Source organism: Austrofundulus limnaeus, unplaced genomic scaffold (genome assembly GCF_001266775.1).
Source record: "Austrofundulus limnaeus strain Quisiro unplaced genomic scaffold, Austrofundulus_limnaeus-1.0 Scaffold54, whole genome shotgun sequence".
In the NCBI taxonomy this organism is placed as follows: Eukaryota; Metazoa; Chordata; class Actinopteri; order Cyprinodontiformes; family Rivulidae; genus Austrofundulus; species Austrofundulus limnaeus.
Genome location: NW_013952456.1, coordinates 2037977 through 2051994, shown reverse-complemented (window position 1 = coordinate 2051994; position 14018 = coordinate 2037977). Strand labels below are relative to the sequence as shown.

Sequence of the window (14018 nt, the reverse complement as noted above, 5' to 3'; positions counted from 1 at the left end):
TCACCGTGGAGAGCCGTTAACCGATATACAAATTAGCCTGCAGTGCCACTGCTCTACCTAAACGAGCAGCCAAAACGTTTTTAGACCAAATATTACAGATTTGAACAAAAACGCACAAAAACATCAAAATTAGCACAGAAACAGTACTATATAACATTTTAGACACATTCTAGGCAGTTTATCAGCTAAAAAAAAGTTAATTTTGGGGTAAGTTACTCTTTAAGCGTTTCCTTTAAGGCCATGGTTCTCAAACTAAGGTACAACTTCTGTTGATGGTACTTGGATGAAATTTTGGTATTAATTATTTAGACAGCAAGCTAAATTATTGAACGTAAACTAATATGTGAAGTAAAGCTGAACAGCAGAGATGAGCGGTTCCTGGAAATTAGGATCTTGGCTCCAAACAGAATCTGCTGGAAACAGAAGTGGAGTGGAGAACAACTGGAGAACCCTTGTGTTAACTGGTGGAATCAGAGTTCTAGTGTTGGATTTTTTTAAGCAGCACCAATGAGGCTTTGTTTGCAACAAGAGGAAAACAGAGGATAGTTTTCAGTTTTCTTCAGTTTGTAGTGTATTCAGCTGAGTTGGACTAAAGATTATGTGCTGTTCTCAACAGCTAAGACACAGAACCATCACATCTTAAGTAGGCTTGGCAGTATGATGATATTGTGACCTCTRTATTGAAAAATGGTGACATGTAGGAATCATGTCACATTAACCCTCTGGAGCCTAGTCACGTGACCTATTTAAAAAGTGGTATTATATTGCGAGAAACTTTTTTTGAGCGTATGCAGTGTAAATGATTATGATGGGTGCATTTTCACTGCGGAGCTCAGCGCATACGCGGTGAAAATTGGGAGTTTGTGTTTTCCTAAGTGCTGCTCGGTCCAAAAGGTTTGAGAACCACTGCTTTAATAGTATCACAAAAAATAAGTTTTTCAAGTTCAAACGACTTTGATSTTTTAGTCTACAGAAGCCAGGATGTTCTTGTTTGTTCTTATCAGATGTTTTTGAAAGATTTTTTCTGTCTGTGCTTCATCTACATAATCAGACAAAACAAGTCTTCCAACCGCAGCTCTGAGCACGTCTTTTAAAGAATCTGTTTTTTGGAACCAACTAACAAACCCGAGTGTTTYGTGTTTAATCAGGTTCGTTTGTTTGATGTGTTGCCTTTTATCATGCTCGCTGAGTTTCACATCACTCATGCAGCTGGACGCTGCTGATGCACTTTGGGTCATAAATAYTCCTGTTCTGACACACGCATGCCTCCGCCTCTTCCAAATGGATTCATAAGCTTCCTCTGAGGTGAAATACACACACATGCAGTTACTAACACTAACAAACACACACAGACACACAGAGACATGGTGTGATTCCCCTCACTTGAAATAAATTAGTCGTGGCTAGTTTATGAGTAATGCAGCTGTCCCCTCCTCACTCCTTCCTGCTGAATCACACACAGACCTCCCCTATCCTCCCTGTTTATGCCCCCCCCCTTATCATATAGTCATTATTTATTCTCACTGATGCCTCCCTTTTTGCCGCTTCCATTCATCTCCCCACATTACACACCTTTCTCTTTATTTTTACCTCCCTCATTCTCCAACTCCTTGCTCTTCAGCTCCCTCTTCAACCTCCAGGTCCCAACGGGGAGGAGGAGGAGTGGTGCCATTGAAAATTTGCACACCATCGTGATTATTGGCTTTGATCTGTTAGCTTGCCGCCTCCTCCTCTAATCCTATCCGCTCACTGTCACTTCCTTGCCCAAAACGTTCTCGGTGCAGGAGCTCAAACAGCCGAAGCGTCTTCATTAGCTAAATGAAATCTAAAGGGTCTTTTCATTTGGTTTCATTGATTGTAAGTGATTTTTAACCAGTTTTTCTTTCATGGAGCAGGGAATGCTTCTTGTCCAGGTTTTGTGTTGAAAATGTTGAGTTGTACTATTATTTTAAAAATTGATCACAGTTGCAGACGATAATAAATCTAGAAACAGATGGACCCCCCACTCCACTAAATGCCAACAGCAGGTTTAGATGATACTGTCTGAAAAATAGAAACACATTAGGAGTTTTAATGAATGACTCTTAGCTACTACCACATCAASTTTTAGCTTAATATCTAGACAATTTAGCCAGTTTTGTGTTGGCTAATGTCCATTAAGTTAATCAGTTAGAGGCGAATCTAAGGATTATTTCCTGAAAGCTTAATTAAAATGCCTGTGACATGCCTATCCTTCAAATAAACATCAAAGAAAATATCTTCATATCTAGGAAAATTGGCATAAAACACAGGATTTAACCCATTTTGTCACATWACTGGCATATTTTCCTTTGAATTTGGCTGAGCTAAAATGAAACAGGAAGTGACATCAAAGGAGAACTCCATAAGAAAGAAAACTCCCTTGTCTTTGTTTATTAAAACAATATTATTTGAACTCTGACTTTTCTTCATCTCTTTTATAGGGACTAAAATTATCTAAAGAAACATCAGAAAATTTCCTTCTGTCTGTGTTGCTAGATGTTGTAGCAGCGCTCTGTTCACATGCAGACACTCTCCTTTGATATCACTTCCTGTTACTTCACATGCAAATATCTCAACAACTGTTCATCGCAGTGGTGTGAAATTTCTTTTGAAATTGAATTTAATATTTTGAAATATATCCATGTTATCTTTCCAAAAGTGCAATCATATTTATCACAAAAATTTGATGTCACAGGCACTTTAAAATCCATCCAGTGGTTTATGGCATTTATTAAGACGGGCAGAGTTGACGCCAAATGGCTAATGGCAAAGTTTTAAATAATCTTCTGCAGTCTGTTGGGGGATTCGTCTCAGCTACCACCGCACCAAATTTGACCTCACTATCTGTAGATTGGACCACATTATAATCTTTTTTTGTGTGTTTTTGTTATTTCAGGTCAGTTTGGCAGCWGTTRTTTTTTTGTGTTGACTTCAAAAGTTAACTCGTTGTAGATTTACATCTAGTTTCATTCACATTTGTCCAATGCTTCGTGAGATATTTTGCTAACTGAGGCACATACAGTACGATGAAGAGTTGATGGTCAATAAAGAAAAAAATGAAGAAAATCTAAGTTTGTTACAACTCATATCAGGATCTATAACTATACTTGGAAAATTKAGGGAAATTTTTGTTTGGTAGATAATTTCTTTCTTCTTGGCAATAGATCTTATACCAATGGAAAGTCTGGTAATTATGCTTTTAAATGGAGCCACATTTGTAAGGAATGTGGAATGAGCTGTAGAGCAGTGTAGGTTGCCATTGCCAACTGTTGCTGTTGACACTTGTTTTGAGCTTCTAGTACCTCCAGGTTCCTGATGTAGGATTTATTGCCTAGATGCATCATTACAACAAAAAGTAATCCACCAAACACACATTTCTTTACTTTTTGTGCTAAGTTCATATTCGAATGCAGGGGTGGAACCAGAGGTGTGTTCAGTGCCACTCCTGGTACCTGATTGGCCACCCCAGGTGCCACCACCAAATAATTATCAAGCGGGTGGGGGTCTTGAATTGTGTATTTGCATTTAGATTTTGTTAAAGTGTGTTATCTGATACTACTGTAAAAATGCTTTTGCTGTGTATGTTGGAAAATGACTGAATTATATATAGCTCTATGAAAAATTAGCATTAGCGGTTAGCTTAATTTGGGTTTAGCCTTGGCATGTGATCAGTCTTGGCTACTCCACAACACATTTAATATCAAATCTTAAAATGACTAAGTTATAGCCTTTTAAAATTAGCAGTGGTGGCCATCTTCAACATTTGATTAGAATTTGGTAAAGATTGTTTTTGGTTATTTCTACACTAGTCTTCAGCTTCTAAAAATGGCTGAATAATTAGTTGTGACTAGCATTCAGCTTGTTAAAACAGCTGAATTAAAGCCATTTGGAATTAGCTCTGGCAGCCATTTTGTATTTTCAAATCCAAGGTGCTTTTCTTTATTTGAATGTGCCCCCCCCCAAACAACCACCCTGACCACCCCTGTGCCACCCCTTGCAAAAAAGCCTAGCTCTGCCCCTGTTCTAACAATCCGATGTTTTCCTAATATTGAAATCTAACAAGATTTCAAGAAGAGGAAAAAAAGAAACTGAGGCTTTAATACAATTCAGTTTTTTTATTCAAAATTAAACATAAAACAGTGCAGTGTTTTTGATTTGGTGCCAAATAAAACACACTCAGCAGCACTTCGTGTTGGAATAAAACTGGACGGACACACACAACACACACACACAGACTGGTAATCCTCTGGTGGCACAAATAAACATACTGACACACAATATGTCTTGTTTATTTGCTGAAACAAAAGCTCTGGGTGTGTAAGTGTTGCCTTCACAATAACACAGTGACAGTCGGYGCTCATTGCCGTTCTGAAAAACCTGATTAAGATACCGGGGCAAAGGCAATAATGAGGGATTTACCACAAGCAGCTCATATAATGACTCGAGTACACATTTGTCTCCAGTTATTGTGTTCTCCTGCAGGCTATGGAAGCTGCGTTTCATGAAAATAGTGGGGGGACTCTACTGATTCAGGTACAGCCATATTTATGAGTGGCGATATGGAAATGACTATAAATCCCAACCCGGATGTGCGCCATTATCAGGAGTTCTCTCTGCGTGTTGGCAGCTCATTATAAGCACGTTTGTGGAAACTCGCTTCGTTCTGTCGCTTCTGACGGCTCCACTAACCCRATTCCACTGCAAGTTCAGAAACAAAACTCTCGGTGATGTTTGCCTAACGTAATGTCTCCCCACTCTAGGTTCTGCGAGGTGGCCAAAGAGAACGGCATGGACATTTTCCGAGTGTTTGATTCCCTGAACTACCTGCCCAACATGCTGCTGGGTATGGAAGCAGCCGGAGCAGCGGGCGGCGTCGTCGAGGCCGCCATCTCGTACACGGGCGACGTCTCGGACCCAATGAGGCAGAAATATTCCCTGGATTACTATCTGAAGCTGGCTGAAGAGCTTGTCAAAGCTGGAACCCACATCCTCTGCATCAAGGTGAGGAAATGTAGGATCCCGGTGTCGCTTATCGAATAAATCCAATCTGCAAAAAACACATTTTCCCAGCGAGCTTCACAACTAACAAGCAAATAAAGTACAAATTAAAATGTGTATTAAAAGAAGTGTAAACCACCAGTTAACTGCCCAAAGCTGTTTTGTTTTTACTAAGTRGCGTCTCAGTACAGCTTTATTTGTTTTCATTTATTTTTATGGCAATTAAAGTTTTTATTTGACTCGACAAATAATCAGGATTCATGTGAGCAAACATTAATTTTATCCTTACCTACTTTTATTAGGAGGACTTTAAGGAATAATTTAGGTCTTTGGAAAGTTTATGAACAAATAAATCCTTACGTTTTTTGAACAGCTACCTCAGGGATGGGCAACTTAAATGATGGAAGRGGCCRCAGTTTTTTGTTGAMACTACCAGAGGGCCACATAGTGCTGCACACTTACCCAAATGTACTAAAACTGACATTTAAAAAATGTTTGTGTTATATGTGTTTTATTAAACCAACATACAGTGCAGGAACATATTTCATGCTCAAATGCATGTAGTTGTTCTGTTTAATAAATATAATTAAAAACATTTAGCAAACAAAAAACAACTAGTGAGTAAAAATGCAATGACAKAAGATGCCTTGAGTTCAGACTCCTGCATGGTTCTGGTACTTTTGACTTCAGAAAACTTCTCATATTTAGCTTTGTGCAACATTTTGTAGTGAACAGATTAAACAGAGGTTTGCCTTCAATTAATTGATTGCCCATTAATGTTAGATGAAATACTGCAGCATGTAACAGAACAAGTATTATCTTTTACTTTTTACATTTATTTTGTTGCTTTGAAACATACATTTTAAATTTACAAAGGATTTGAAATAAAGTTTTATATTAAATTAAGTTTAAAAAAGAAAAATAAACCTTTTTTTGGGTCACTTATTGGCACTAGTTGAATAGCCCTGCTCTAAAGGCTCATTGGTGGACCTGACTGAAGTCACGCGGGCCGTTTTGGCCCATGGGCTACCAGTTGCCCATCCCTCAGCTAAGGCTCTTTCAGTAGACGCCCAGTACCATTACTGAATCATGTTCTGACCACCTCGGTCCGTTCAGAGGACACACAGAAGCAGGGGGGACTGAAACACCTACCTCTGTACCCCCATGTGAGGTAGTGACAGAAATTGTAAAGCCGACTCCTGAGAAGGTGGGCCGGCGTAGTGCTGATTGAAGCATTTAGGAAACCATCAGACCCCGGGTTTCTTAAATCAGAACATCAGGTTTAAACTTTTGGTGTGATTTTTGTTAGTTTTATTCGAGGAGGTTTTATAGAGGAGGGAATAAGCACAAACGGCACAAAGACTGGCTAAAATGATGCAGCAGCACAGATACAACCATAAGAGTATTAAGTAGAAATTTGAAAGCATAAAAAGATGCACGTGATCATACTTTGATTCCTGTGACTCGTAAGCAGGATGGGTGTCAGCAACACGTCAGAGCAGCTGTGTTTTTTTCATGTCTTTTGATTCCACACTGATTAATGTTCTCTAAAAATGTGTGAGCGCAACGACAGTGTTTCTGTTCGTGACATCTGATCTGCCAAAAAGAGCCTTTAGTTTGAAACAGTGGTTTAATTGTTAAACAGTTAAAACCACAGAGGATGACTGCTGTCTGCAAAATGYCATCGTGCTCACAATCATTTTTGTTTTGTTGTACTTAGTAGTTTTGCTACACAAGCAGCTAAACTTGTTCTCAGGTTGAGGAAATTATTTAATTTTCTAATTACAAGGATGAATTTTGGTGGAATAAGTCTTTTATGCAGTAAAACATTTAAACTAAAATCTCTTTAAGGTTCACTGATAAACAAGGCTGAAGGTACTCKGCTTGTTTCATGTAAACTTACCTACAATTACAAATAATTAACTTCTTCGCTCAGGCGTGACAGAATATTAGAAATRAGAGATGATAAAACAACCGTTCTGCTGAATCATAAATCATCGCGCTCGGCCGTGGCCTTCGCATTAAAAACTGGCAAAACTAATCAGGTTCTTGTTTAGAAGCAGTGCTAGACTTGTGGAAATGCATTTTGGAGTCATTACATTAGGTAAAGTTGAGTTTTTATTTGGAAATTTGCCAATTTCAGGTGTGGGAATGTATTTTAATCCTTCTGCTAAATCAGCAGCATTATGTTTTCTGCACGTTTATTTGAAATTGGACTCAACCACCTTTAACCATTAAAAAGTCTCATGAGGGGAAAAAAGCCAACCACACATATTTTTTTTACTTTAGTGCTGTCAATAAACTGTCAAATCCCCCTTCAAACTCACAGTAACTTTARTGCCCTCTAGAAGCCATCAGGAGTAAAATTGATCGTATTCAAACCCATTATAAAAGCATKTTCTGATCCCGTATTTATCGTATTGTAAAATAATTCATTCCATTCRGTATTTTACTTTACACCTATCCCCATGCTTTTCATTTTAATTTGGTCTTACTTCTGCTTTTACATGTAGATGCTGGAAAAATAACAAGTTAAATAAAATGATGTTTAAATTTTRTCCTTTTATTTCAGGCTGAGGTAGTTCTAAAATATTGAGTAGTTTGTGGAAAAAATATAAATATTTTAAGAAATTTATTTTTAAGCAGTTATGTAAGGTGGTGAACTTTTTCGACCCAAGGAAAACGTATTATAAAGTTGGACTTTCTGAGAGTTAAGCCATGTTTATTCACATTCTGTTCTAAACATTTTTACCCTGATGAAAAGGACAAAGCAGCTGTAAAAACTTTCTGGAAGTCAGGAAATTTAACAAATTYTGTATCAAACAGCAGTAGCAGTCCTGAGAGAATAATTTCCTCTGKAGTGACAGTTTTATCAACCTTTTTTTAAACATAATTTTTGTGAAACRGTCTGCATCATGACTGCTGTTAGCTGAAAAACCAAATAGTCCTTTCAGATTTGGTTTCATGATGAAAATGTGTCTTTGAGTTTAAATGGTGATGAGTTAGTTGAAAATGTTWATGCAAACTCACAAAGCAGATGTTTAAGATGCAGCGCAAATCAGTTTTCTCTCATTTGTCAGGTTCAGATGCTGTGAAGCTGCAGATTGACGCAAATAATTGTAGTTTTTCTTCTTAAAGGAGGACAAAATGTAAACATCTGTGGACACGAACTATGGGACTTGTGCTGATCAGAAGCCAGCTCAGGCCACCGTTTATTTCAAAACGATGCMGATTTTTTACGAGGTTGGACTTAATCAGGTGGCCATTATTCAGTTATAGTRGAAAAATCAGCGGAGTGCTCATTTAAACRGATGGAGTCGTCTCTCTGCTGAGGCAGAGCAACGCGTGTTTAAAGGAGGCTTTACGATCATCTCGTCATCAGAGAGGAACCCATACTTTACCCGTCAAATGAGATGTTTTCTGAAGTGTCAGTTTCAAGCTAGCTGTCTCATAGTGGGTTCAAAGTGGGCCTCCATATACCTGAGTGTACTTCAGTTCAGAGCAGCATCACAGAACGATGAAACTCAGCCTTTATGTTTGTCTGTTTTAACTTCAGAAGTATGAATCAGAGTTTTAAAAGTCAAGGTTTATCTGGTTTAAAACATTAAACCATCTCCCTGTCACTTTGGACCAAACCTTTGGAGACGTTAGAAAAACTTTCATCATATTTTTGTTTTTTCTGCATTTCTACATGAGGTTTTCGGTGTTTTCCTCTCCAGGATATGGCCGGCCTGCTGAAGCCCGAGTCCAGCAGGCTCCTGGTCAGCGCTTTGAGGGACCGTTTCCCAGAAGTTCCCATTCACGTGCACACGCACGACACGGCTGGAGCTGGGGTGGCGGCCATGTTGGCCTGTGCTGAAGCTGGAGCGGATGTTGTTGACGTGGCGGTGAGTATTTACCATCTGAAGAGCTACTGTTCTGTAGACTGGACCTGATTTAACCTGAGTGAGCTGAACTCTGAGGGGAAAAGAGAAGAAAACACTGAGATTATTAAACCAGGGTTCCTGCAGGTCCTTAAAGTCTTAAAGGCATTGAATTCATCAATCCAAAAATAAGGCCTTAATTAGCCTTAAAATGTCTTAAATCAATATTTCAGAAGTCTTACAAATGTTAACACATTGTACATAGGATGATTGTAATTCATTTCAAATATTAAAATAATTGGTAAAAAGTATTTTTTAAATATTCACATGCAGACATTCCCCTTTGACATCACTTCCTGTTATTTCACATGCAAATATCTCAACAACTGTGGACCTGAGAAATGTGAAATTAGTTTAAGTTTAAAACTGACTCCTAAGAATGTTTCTGCTATAGTTAGATATGAATAAAAACAATTGGTCTATTAGCAATATTTTAACACCTCAACCAAAAAATACTTTGATTCATGAGTTTCTGCCACTTTTGATTTTTTGTCATTTGTGTTTATTATGAAATTGGTCTTAAATTTAATTTCACTTGGCATTAAAAAGTCCTAAAAGGTCTTCAATTTAACTTGCCTTAAACTGTAGGAATCCTGTAAATGGGTATGATCAGCTAACAACAGCTAACCAAAAAGTTAGCTTCACTAATCACTATTCCGCTAACGGTAAACCGATTAAAAATAAACTAGCRGAAGCTAATGCTAACAGCTTGTGTCAGACTTTTTCATCTCTTTCTAGTTRAAGACTGGTGGGACTGATGCAAACCTGTTGTTGGTGGGTGGGATCATCTGATCCCATCTGTTGCAATAGTTTGTTTACCCCTTTCAGAATTGCTCTCGTTTGTTTTTACAAATCCCGTTTGAAGTTAGCCAAACAACAAATAGCAACTAAACTATTTTATACATAATCAATCTATGTATTACTTATTTAAAAGTAAAATGTTTTATTTCTTTTTGACACAATTAGTTTGAAGTTTATCTGCTAAGGATGCTATGTGCTAACACACACAGTGCCTGACACATCCAGCACTGCTTGTAAAAGGGGATATTTTTAATTTAATTTGAGATAAACTTCAGAAAAGTTGAAGTTTTACACTTGTGACRTATTTTGAGGACCTACACTAATTCTGTGGAAGCTAATCAGTCGGTTTCCAGAGTTAGCAAAAAGCTAATCTGCTAAATGAGAAGCTAGTTCTTAAATKAGTGAATTAGCAGAAATGGGTGTTTCGTACTGAATGTATCTTTGGATGGAAGTTCACCATCCTCCTGAGCATTACAGGAGCACATAAAAGAAAAGTCATCAAACAAACCTCAGAAGTTTCAGAGTAGGTCTCAGGATGGTTGTGGATCCTGAGGGACAGGTTTATGCTTCTTGGACAAAGGCTGGGAAGTGATCAGTCCAATGCTGAAAGAGCTAAACCTCCTGTGACCCAGATACCACCAGGTCAATGTACACAAACTGTTTTATCACTGATGAAAGAGTTGTTTTTGTTGTCTTTGTGGCGAACCACTGGCGACAAAGTTTCTCCAAATTTTATTTTAAGATTTTATTATTTTTCGACAACACTGGTTCGTTCCTCAAGTTTGAGTCCTTTTCTTGTGTCTAAGTTATTTATATGTTCAGAACAAAAACATTCTTCTGAAAACGGTTCTGCTGCTAGACTGATATTTTGTGAAGAAGCAAAACTCCAGAGAAAAAGATTGAAAAACCTTCAGAAAGCCTGAAAAACTAATAACCGAGACCACTTTGAAAGATTCCAGGAAAATCTGTGCTTTTGAAAGAAAAATATATTTATTTTTTAACAAATGTGGGATTTCTTAAGAACTGCCCACAGTTCTGTATTAAACAYGCTGATATTCAGGTAAATAGCTTGAGAAGAGTAATGATTTTGAAATTCCAAACTTTTCTTACTAACAAAAATTCTGTTTATTTTTTCCTGCTAGTTTAAACTTATTCTGGACATTCCTTTGCAGGTTGATTTTAACACATGCGCATATTTTTTTAAAGCTTTTGTGTGTATCAAGGCTTATAGCTGAGCTGTTTCGGGTCATCCCACACCAAATCACCCAGTGGGTTTAACCTGATCATCTCAGAATTTGATGAAAATTGGCATAACTGTTTGTTGTATGCCCTTTTTTAATTGAAGCATGTTTGGGTCCATTAAACGTTTGATCTTTCCTATGACCTCGAAATTAACATTGTGGATCAAATTGCCTTAAGGTGATCTTTGTTAAAATAGAATCCTCCACTTGTTTTCTAAAACTTATAAAGCTTTAAAATCTTAATATATTTTATTTAAAAACAATTTTGATTAAAAAAAACATACTGGATGAACTTAACCATAAAATGCATCATAAATGTACATAATTTTATGTATTGAATCTTGAAGGACCAAACTCATCTTGGCTGTGGATCAACCTGAATACGTGTTCAGGTCATCTAAAGGTCATGTGATCCACAAGGTCATAGGAAAGATCAAAGTTTAATGGACCCTAAGATGCTTAAATCAAGAAAAGTTAAGACAGATTTAGAAACTTTATAAAGTTCACTTATCAATGACACAAAGTTTGTGAAAACTGGCCCAAATGTTCCTAAACTAATTGAAGTTGAAAATAGGCATACCTATTTTTGCCAGAAATGTAACATTTTAGGGCCCCATATCTCTGGAGCCACTAGTCCGATTGACCTCAAATTTGAGACTGTGCTGTGGGATTACAATTGACAAATATACCAAGTTTAATCAAAATCTGAGACAGTCGGGTTATTTTTATGTATTTTTTATTTATCTATTTTTGCGTGATTTGATCCATTATGACCCTTTTTGTTTCTTTCCCTTTAGGTTGACTCTATGGCTGGGATGACGTCTCAGCCCAGCATGGGGGCCATGGTTGCGTGCACCAAAGGGACTAAATACGACACCGGTGAGTGAACGTMTTTGTTGGACAAATTCAATTTCACTGCAACAAAGAATTCATTTGTTTCCCGTTGTGTCACCTGATGGAATCACAGCACAAAAACAAACCAGTAATTCAGCTTTGTTTAGGTAGAGAGAAAAATACATAAAACTGCAACAATTAAGGCTGTTTTTAAATCTGCATGGCAACATGACAGAAAATAAACTGACTCTAACCTGTCAGAGGTTCAGATGAGGTGATTGTAATCTGCAGTTTTTAGATTGATGCTGTTTTGAAGATCAGTTTATTTWAAAAAAAACACACCAGCTTCAGATGCAAACATTACGCTTTTATTACAGTTTATAGATGTTAATGAGACAGTTTGWTAGATCAGCGGTCTTGCATAGAAATAAGTTTGGAAGTCTTTCTGAAAGAGCGCTGCTTAACACGAGGGAGGAAAATCAATCAGCAAATCAATGGTGCATTTGTAATTATGGCCCTGAGCTGGAAAGGCCTGCAGATTCTGCTGAGTAACAATGTCCACAGTCTTTTATGGGAAGGCACAGAGGAGAGGGAGGCACAGCACATGAAAGAAATCTGTCGATAAAAGCAGCTGCAGAACATTCTTTATTTTACTTTTTTAAACCATAAATTACTTCTTCAGACAGATGTAGCTACAAGATGATGTTATTTCGATCACAATGTTGGTTAAAAAAACAAGTGAAAACCTGCAGGCCTCCGGAGCGTCTCTGCTCTGACAACGGGACACCTTTCTGTGAGTTTTTTAAGTCTCCAAAGCAACCTTTGTGCGATTATTATTCATTTGCTTTCCCAACAACAACCTGCCAGGTYCTATCAGAGATCTTTTTGGTCTTTTAGACCCCTCTCAGGAGGTCATAAGATAAGTTGAAAGATGGATTTTGTGTTTATTCTCTTATTTTTTTTCCCATGTGTTCCAAACAATATAATTTTCATGGGCTGTGTGAAGAAAGAAAAATAAACTGAACCCCCCCCCCGCTGATAACTGACCGCAGCTTTGTGACCTCTGCACCTCCCACAGACAACAGAGGCTGAGTGGAAAATATATCAAAGCAGACAGCTGTAAAACTTGCGTTTAAAAATTGAAGGAACATGAAACGGACTAAAGGAATTAAAACTGATTCGAGGTTTGCCGGTTGCTTATGTGTAGAAACTCTGCAGGGAAAACTGACTCAGCTCTGCTAACTGGATCTGATGGCTCATTTCCTTTTTTTTTTTTTTCTTTAGCCGATCCACAAGAAGCTCGGCTAATTTTGTTTACGTTTGCACTGCACAGTTAAAGTGCCATACACAGATATTAACTCCACTGTAGTCCTGTTTTATAGGGCAGTTCAGGACMGGTATTAAATAAAGTAATTAGTTTGGTTTATTTTTAAGCCCTGATAARGTTGTTTAACACATTAGCACCATTTTTAAAGGTCTTTTCAGAACCACCCTAATTAGGCCACTTAATTTCTGCTTGACCTGGTCCCTTCTGATGTCGCCGAGTCAAAACAAAAGCTTTCATGCTAATGTTTTAAAGCACAATCTGAAGTAAAAAGCCAAAACAGCATGCTTTTTTTGCCATGTAGCTTTAACATGTTCTCACTGTTATCATGAATGTATTAATAATTCTCTGGTGTGTGCAGGTAGTGCTGCTCAGAAACGTTCTGGATGATTTTACTTTGATCCTTGGGCGGATCATTATATAATGGGCTTAACTGTTAAATATTTAAGCGTCTCTTAAAAGTCCTGTAGAGCTAAAAAAAAAAAAGTTTATTTTGCTTTGTTGAAAAGAGAACTGTCTGGTTTTCAAGGAACACAGTTTATATTTTTCAAACTTTCCAACTATTTTTATTTTGTTATACTGTTCCTTTTTTTAGTTGCACTTTACAACATCCCACAGTTGGTTTTAGTTTTCCTGCAGTTGTTTGGAACATATAGTGACACTCCACCCCCAGTTTTTGTGGGCTGTCATTCAGCTGTGTGTGGAGCCTAAAGGAGGGAAAAGACCTCAAACTTTTCACTGTAAAATAAAATTTAAAAAAAAACTGAGGGTTATAGCCAGTGGTGGGCATAGGTCCCCTAAATCAGTGGTTCCCACACTTTTTATCTTCTGACCCAAAAAATATCCATGGCAAAAACTTGTGACCCCAAATATTAC

The 14018-nt window shown here is 37.6% G+C and overlaps 1 protein-coding gene across 1 annotated transcript in view; it reads left to right on the top strand.

Moving 5' to 3' along the window:
* Positions 1–14018, top strand: part of LOC106517946 (pyruvate carboxylase, mitochondrial) — a 382167-nt gene that overhangs the window by 325457 nt on the left and 42692 nt on the right. The window contains exons 17-19 of the mRNA XM_014008998.1: positions 4782–5022; positions 8739–8906; positions 11782–11863. Coding sequence (XP_013864452.1) covers positions 4782–5022; positions 8739–8906; positions 11782–11863 — 491 coding nt within the window. The remainder of the gene's footprint in view (positions 1–4781; positions 5023–8738; positions 8907–11781; positions 11864–14018) is intronic.